Source organism: Acomys minous (genome assembly GCF_964271855.1).
Source record: "Acomys minous genome assembly, chromosome: 14".
Taxonomy (NCBI): Eukaryota; Metazoa; Chordata; class Mammalia; order Rodentia; family Muridae; genus Acomys; species Acomys minous.
The window spans coordinates 39,604,265-39,611,857 of NC_140496.1; the positions used below are offsets into that span (position 1 = coordinate 39,604,265).

Here is a 7,593-nt window from a genome sequence, read left to right on the forward strand (position 1 = left end):
GAGTGTTAGCTTGTTTTGGGTGAAGTAAGTGAGACAAAAATAATAACCACTTGTCCCTTTAAGGAAAAAATTACTGCTGTGCAGCACACCTGGGACGCATTAGAGCTTTAATGACTCAGTCATCTGAGAGAGTGTGTTTTAATTTTATATACTTATTATACTTATTTTCTCAGGGTGGGTGGAATCTATAAAGCTAAAACACGACAGTCCTGTTTCTTTTTATGATAGCACATTCTAAGTCAGTACAAGGAAAGACGCTTTCTGGAACAAGCAGAAGTGAAAGCTTTTCTTGAATAGCCTAAGGCCCACTGGCCTGGACTTCAGGCCGCTGCCAACTGCTGGTTCTTTTTACTTTTCTAGGCTGCGAGACTCTGGAGCCAGCTGCAAGCATCAGTCCTGCCTCATTTCAGGCCAGGGTGGCTCCCGTTGTGAACACGCTTTCTTCTAGGAGACAGGCAGGAAGTTGGGCTGCTCCCAGCACCAGGTCAGTCAGTGCCCCAGTGAGATGCAGAGCAGATCTGCTCCCAACAGGGACATGTCTTCCTCTCAGGGGACCATACAACGAGCCTCAATTTCCTCCTGAATGAGACACAGAAACTTGAAGAAATGCTTCTACTGAGCTTTGTGGCCATGGCTAGAGCTGTTTAAACTAGGTGCTCATAGTCCCTACCCTAAAGGCTGTTGTTTCTGAATGATAGCAGTCTTCTAAAGTACTGTAGCTTTTTTTTTTTTAAAGCTTTATTGATTTCTCAAGGAATGTTTTGCCTACATGTTTGTATGTGCACCATGTGCCTTCCTGGTACCCACTGAGTTGTTAGAAAAGGGTATCAGATCTCCCAGAACTGGAGTTACTGACAGTCATGAGTCACCATGTGTGTGCAGGGAACCAACACCTCCAGCTCAGTGGTGACAGTGCAGGCCTTTAATCCCAGCACTTGGGAGGCAGAGGCAGGTGGATTTCTATGAGTTTGAGGGCAGCCTGGTCTATAGCGCTAGTCCAGGGCAGTCATTGCTACACAGAGAAACCCTGTCTTGAAAAACAAAAGCAAAAACAAACAAAAAAAAATTACATTTCCTCATATCCTTTAAGCCATTTCTCCAACCTCACTGTCTGCTTTTTCTCTTGTGACAGAATGTGCTTCAGGTTCATTTAATACTAGAGACTTGAAAGCTTCTTGACCAGAACCGTGAGGCATTGACTGAACTCAGTCCTAACCTGGGTCCTGTTGCTCAGAAGGGTTTCTCAGACCTACCTCTTCCCTCTGGAAGGAGGCGTGGCTGGCTTTCAGCACCAGCCTCTTTTTTTGAGGAGCGTCTGTGCCTGTGGCTGATCCTTTTCTACCCTGAGAGCAGGAAATTTATCCCTGTGTAGGTCTGAGGATAGAGTTTGTCTTCCACAGAGCGCTTCCTGGGTCTTCACCTTCCTACACCTGTGACTGTCCTTTCTGAACTAGGTTTGGGGAGGAATGGTTCCTAACAGCACATTTTCAGCTTTCCACATAAAAAAGGGACTTGCCAATGAGGTCTTGATTTAAAACATGACTTTTTTAAAAAAAGTTTTTGTTTCTGTTTTTTGGGAGTTTAGGGTTTCTGGGCTTTTTTGTTTGTTTGTTTGTTATTTGTTTTGTTTTGTTTTGTTTTTAAGACATGGTTTTTCTATGCAGCCTTGGCTGTCCTGGACTCGCTTTGTAAACCAGGCTGGCCTCTTACTCAGCAAAGATCTGCTTGCTTCTGCCTTCTGAGGGCTGGGATTAAAGGCATCCACCACCACTCTCGCCTTTAAAAAGCTTTTTTTTTTTTTTTTAATGAAAAGGTTTTATGTATGGGTGTTTTGTCTGTATGTATATCTGTGTACCATGTGCATGCCTGCCGCCTAGGGAGTCTAGAAGAGGGTGTCAGATCCTCTGGGAGTGAGGTGACAGATGGTTGTGAGCAACCTTGTGCATACCGGGAATTGAACCTGAGTTTAATTTTTTAAAGTAAACTTTAGACTCAGGAACACACACACACACACACACACACACACACACACACACACACACACACACACACACTTTTCTGTGTAGTCCTGGCTGTACTGAACTCTGTATACCAAGCTGCCATTGAACTAAGAGATTTGCCTGCCTCTGGCTCCTGAGTGCTGGATTAAAGGTGTGTACCACCACTGCCCAGCCTGTACTTTGATCATTAATTAAACAGAGATTATTTCAGCCAAAAGTCTTTTCCATGAGCACATTTCTACTCTGTGTGTTCATGTGGGTGGAAATAAAAGGAATGTGCTTGTTTGCTTTGGTAACTTGTACATGTGTGATCATTGTCAAGATTGCTATGTGTGGAATAGCTATAGCACTGGATGTAAACCCAACCCCGCCTCCCTGCCGACTTCTGGAGAAGCCAGAGGCCAGATGCACTCTTCTGGTGTTATTCCTTCTTTCATCCACTGCGTTCATCCTGTGCTCCTTCCCTGGTCTCAAAACCCAGCTCTGACTCCCCATGGCCTCCACCCTGGGTGTATCTGCTTAGCACAGCCCCAGGGAGACAGCTGTCAGTCCTGAGGGAAGTGAATGGAGGTTGGTGAGGCTCCCTGATGTGTTTCCCACCCTTATCACTATTGAAAGGAACCCTTATGCACTGGCCTAAACATCTAGTGCTTGCTTCAGAGCCTTTGGCAAGAGCCATGAAGATGCCCTGTGCAGCAAAGAGAAGGCAGTGCTGCAGGCCCTGTGCCCAGCCAGGGTTAGGTGCCGTGTCCAGGGCTGTACTTGGGATGAATGATGGTTGCCAGGTTTGGATGGGCAGAGTACTTCCAGTATGCTGTCGCTCAGATTCTGTGACCTGCTGTAGAGCCTGACTGCTTTGCCTGTTTAAGGATATGTTTCCCAAGTGTTAGGGAAAGTATGTTTTGTGGGAGCTGGAGTGATGGTTCAGCAGTCAAGAGCACTTGCTGCTCCTACAAAGCAGCCAGATTCAATTCCCAGCCTCCACATGGCTACTCACAACCATCTGATCTGTAACTTCAGTTCCAGGGGATCTGATATCCCCTTCTGATGTCCCTGGACACAAGGTATGCATGTTGTGCACACACACATGCAGATAAAAGACCCTCACACATAGACTAAATAAAACTTTTTCTAGACAGGTTTTCTGGCAGATTGGCAGATGGCAGATTGGGTCCTCATCTCTAGTTTGCCTACCCCTGTCCTGGACCACTAAGGGACTATCCCAGTCTGAGAAGACTGGGACAGTGTCCCCAGCTCAGTGAGCCTGGTATGGGCTCAGGTTGCTCCTTGCTTAGGCTGTTTCTAAAGATTAAGGGAAGTCTTGGCGGGGGGGGTGGGTCTGGACATTTCTTCCTGTTTCTGCTTGACTTTTGTTCTCTACAGGACTGGTCAACCCCAAAGGTGCATTTCCCCTGCTGTGCCTGCCAAAAGGCCAGTGCTGCAGAAAAGCCTGTTGGCTCCAGTGCCAGGTGGGTAGCAGTTGAGCTTGAGTGACATTCTCACTAGTACTGCCCAGTAGACCTGTGTGTGGTGGCGGACAAGTTCTATGGCTACACTGTGAACACAGCATCATTTGCCACGTGTATGTGGCTGTTGGAATATGTGATTGTAGCCACCATGAGTGAATATATAAACAATTGTTTGATTGTGTGTGTTTTGAAACAGAGTCTCTTTACCATAGCCGTGGCTGTCCTGAAACTCACTATGTAGTCCAGAAAGATTCACCTGCCTATCCTCCCAAAGTTCTGGGATTGAAGGTGTGTGCCACTACAGTGGCATAAAGATGTAAATTTTTAATTCCTTTTAATTTTAATTGTTCACATGACCATCATCTGTACTGATAAGCCCATAGTGAGCAGCCCAGCTCTAGGCCAGTGGGGGTACTAGAAAGCTGTTGTGTTTTTCACTAAGCATAAACCTGATTTCTTAGTCTTTTCTACTCTCCCTCTTCTCTTTAAAGTTGCACCTATACATAGGAAATATTTCTTTTGTAAGTGGAGATTGTTGTCAGTTGCTATATAGGCTGTGTGGTAACCATAGGAAAAATACGCACACAACAGTGTTACTAGGTTCCTCTTGTATGTTCTTGCCTGCCTCGGGTTGCTTAAACTTAAAGCTTCTGGCTAAGGCTGGACCGTGGTGGCGCATGCCTTTAATCACAGCACTCGGGAGACAGAGGCAGGTGGATTGATACAAACTGTCCAGGACAGCCAAGGCTACCCAGAGAAACACTGTCTCAGAAGAAAAAAGAAAAAAGAAAAAAACCAACAACAACACAAAGGCTTCTGGCTAAAATGGAGATTGCTAAGAACCAAAGGGGTGCTGACGACATGCTAACAGTACACTCTTGTTGGCTTATTGGGACTGGCCAGGAGAGGTAGGCAAAAGGAATTCTCCTGAGACTGTCAGTCAACTGTGGGCCTTGAATCTCTAAAAGCCTCTGTAGGTTTCTGTTGAGATCAAAGAGGCTTCGCTTCATGTAAGGAAGGCAGGCCTGCTCTGCCAGAGATGCTGCTATAGTTGTGATACACACATGTGTAAAATGGCGGAAGGTGTGCAGCAAGCTTTGGCTGTGACTCTACCTTCTGAGCACACAGATCATATTACTGGTTTTTGACATGTCTGTTTTGCCAGTTGGAGTGGCAGGACTTCCTTGAAGGAAGTTTAAATTGTCCCTAAGATGGGCCCCCATGGCTTCTGGAGGCTCTTTTAGCCCCCCAGACAATAAAACTGATGATTGAGGGAAAGTTTTTTAAAACAGAAAAAGGCACCTGGGGATGTAGCTCAGTGTGCAGAGTGCTTGCCTTAGAATGTATGAAGGCCTGGGTCCCGTGCCCAGCGTCATATAAACCAGGTATGGCAGATCAGGAGTTCAAGGTCACCCTCAGCTGTATAATGAGTTTCGGGCCAGCCTGGGTTATATAAGATTGTGTCTCAGAATAAACACTTGAGCCTGGGAAATGTGGCAAATCCAGGTTTAATTCCTGGAGTGAACATAAAAACCTAGGTGCAGTGGTGCCCATCTTTCATCTAGCTCCTTAAGTTATACACACATACAGAGGGGGAGGGGAAGGGAGAGGGAAAAAAAAATCAAAGTATACAAATATATACAGCCCCTTCTACGCATACAAAAGGTAAGCAAGAAGCATGTTAGTACAAAGTAGATGAATAACTATTAGGGTAAATCAAATCCTCACTGGGTACAAGAAAGAGCTGCCTGCCTCTGCCTCCCAAATGCTGGGATTAAAGGCATACACCCAGCTGTATGCATGTGTTTTGCCTGCGTGTATATATGTGCACCACGTGACTGATGGTTGAGGAAGTCAGAAGAGGGCATTGGATCCCCCTTGGAACTGTAATTAGGGATGGTTGTGAGCCACTGTGCGGACTCTTAATGGCTGAGCCATCTCTCCAGCTCTGCTGTCAGTTCTTTTACTTCTGTGACCTTGGTATTGTGGTCTCCTCCACTTAAGTGCCTGTGGAGCCAAGACTGCTCCCTGGCCATGTGACCCTACAGCCTGTGTTCTTCATCACCTTGTGATCCCAGGGCCACATAAATCTTAGCTAATGATGCTGACTTCAAGGGAAGCCATGGGTTTTGCCTGGTTTCAGTTATATGCTGTAATCCTCAGCCTAACTTACAGGCCAAAAGGACAATCATGTCAGCCACCTGTCTGTGGAAAGCCAGAGAGGAGGAGTGAATATAGTTAGCATGGATCTGGGTGGGCCCAGGAGGTAGTGTTTGGGAGGCTGGCAGGGACAGGCATCCCAATTTTTTAGGAAGGGACCTGGGGGTCACATATGTGACTCCCTGGGGATGAGGGTGGCAAGCTGCTCCATGTGGCCCTTCAGGAAGAGGAAGGCCATCACCAGGACTTAGTGAGCTAATAAGGACACTTAAGTCTGATAGAGACCTGCACAGATATGTTTGGTCCTGATGTGGCTGGGCCTTGGGTCAGGTTGGCTACTAGGATGCGAACTGGTACTGCTTTATGCCTCCTTTTGCAGGTCTTGTGAAGCCAGCACCGCCCAGGTGGGCACTCCAAGCCATGTCTTCATGGAACTAAGGGATGCGCTGCCGAGTCTGAAGAACAAGGCGGCTGTGGCTCAGATGGCAGCTTTACATCTTCCAAAAATTGAGGTCCTGCCTGGCTGCAGCACTGCTATGCAAGCATGAACACAACCGTGGCTTTCTCAGACGTATAGTCCCACAGAGACTTTCTCACCCTATACAGTGTTTTTATGTCAAAGAAGATAAGTGTGCAAAGTCATTATTGCATTGAACCCGGAGGTTATTGTTACATTAAAATACAATAAAATGTCTGGTTTTTGCATAGTACTCACCTTCATGATAAAACTGTTTATGTGGTATAATTTTAGATTTACAGGAAATTTACAAAGATTGTGGAAGGAGCTTCTTCATGAAGCTTCCTCAGTAGTTAGCATCTTACATAACCATGGTGCACTTGTCAAACCTAGTGCCTTCATGTGCTGTACTAGTGGGAACTACATTACGGACTTTATATGGGTTTCACTGATTTTCTCACTGATGTCATTTTTCTGTTCCAGAGTCCTAGTCTGGTAACCACAATACATCTGTGTTCTTTTTTATTTTAATATATTCCTTTCTTTTATTGGGAATTACTTTTAGTATAAGTACATTTGCATAAGAAGTACTATAGGGCTGAAGAGTTGGCTCGTGAGCTAATGAGACCTCAGAGCCTGTCCTTGATGACACACTTTCTCCAACAATTCCGCACCTACTCCAACAAGACCACACCTCCCAATGGTGTCACTCTTTATGGGCCTGTGGGAGACATTTTTATTCAAACCACCACAAAAAGTATTGTTACATTCCTATAGTCTTTTTCTCTGCTATGAAAGTAAATTGTAGAGTATATTATCACACAACTGTAAATATCTTAGTGTGTATCTCCCAAGTATAGGGACATGTTCTTACATCACTATGATACCATTTGCCTACTTGAGAAATTAATAACTAGTCTGGAAGGCTGGTGATTCCAGAGGTGAAGGCAAAAGGTTTTCAAGTTCAAAGACCACCTGGGCTACATGGTAAGACCCACCTCAAAATCCCCTACACCATGAGTAATAAAAATACTATTCCAGAATATTGCTAGTTTAAAGGTTTGAATATCTACAGTTGTCTCAAGAATGGTATCATGGCTTTTCTTTTTCCTGAGCAGGGACCTAAATAATGTTTGCTCATTGCATTTGGTTGCTTTGTGTAGAAATCGGTCTTAACCTTTTTTTTTTTTTTTTTTAAAGTGCTGATTTTGAGTTCCAGCCAGTGGGTTTGGAGGTTAACTGTGATTCTGCTCATGTGGACATGGTACCCTTTACCTATCTCAGCGCTCTGTAGTTATTGTGTCTAGAGTTTGCTCTGGTGGTGTGATGGTTTTTCATGCCACAGATTTTTTGCTAGAATATTTTGAGGATAGCACATCACACTGAAGTCCTACTTTACGGGGATTCACCAATGTGTGGCCATAGGTGCAGGTGGCAACTGCCTCATATACGGGTGAAACTCCCCTGGCCCATTCCCCACTGACTCCTGTGTGCACTAATGGTTTCC

At 45.2% G+C, this 7,593-nt stretch overlaps 1 protein-coding gene across 1 annotated transcript in view; it reads left to right on the forward strand.

Moving 5' to 3' along the window:
• LOC311583497 (nuclear receptor coactivator 5-like) overlaps positions 1-6,323 on the forward strand; it is a 52,332-nt gene extending 46,009 nt beyond the window's left edge. The window contains exons 8-10 of the mRNA XM_084757160.1: positions 361-484; positions 3,384-3,469; positions 6,009-6,323. Of these exons, the coding sequence (XP_084613286.1) occupies positions 361-484; positions 3,384-3,469; positions 6,009-6,067 (269 nt within the window). The 3' untranslated portion in view covers positions 6,068-6,323. The remainder of the gene's footprint in view (positions 1-360; positions 485-3,383; positions 3,470-6,008) is intronic.
• The last annotated feature ends 1,270 nt before the right edge of the window (positions 6,324-7,593 follow it).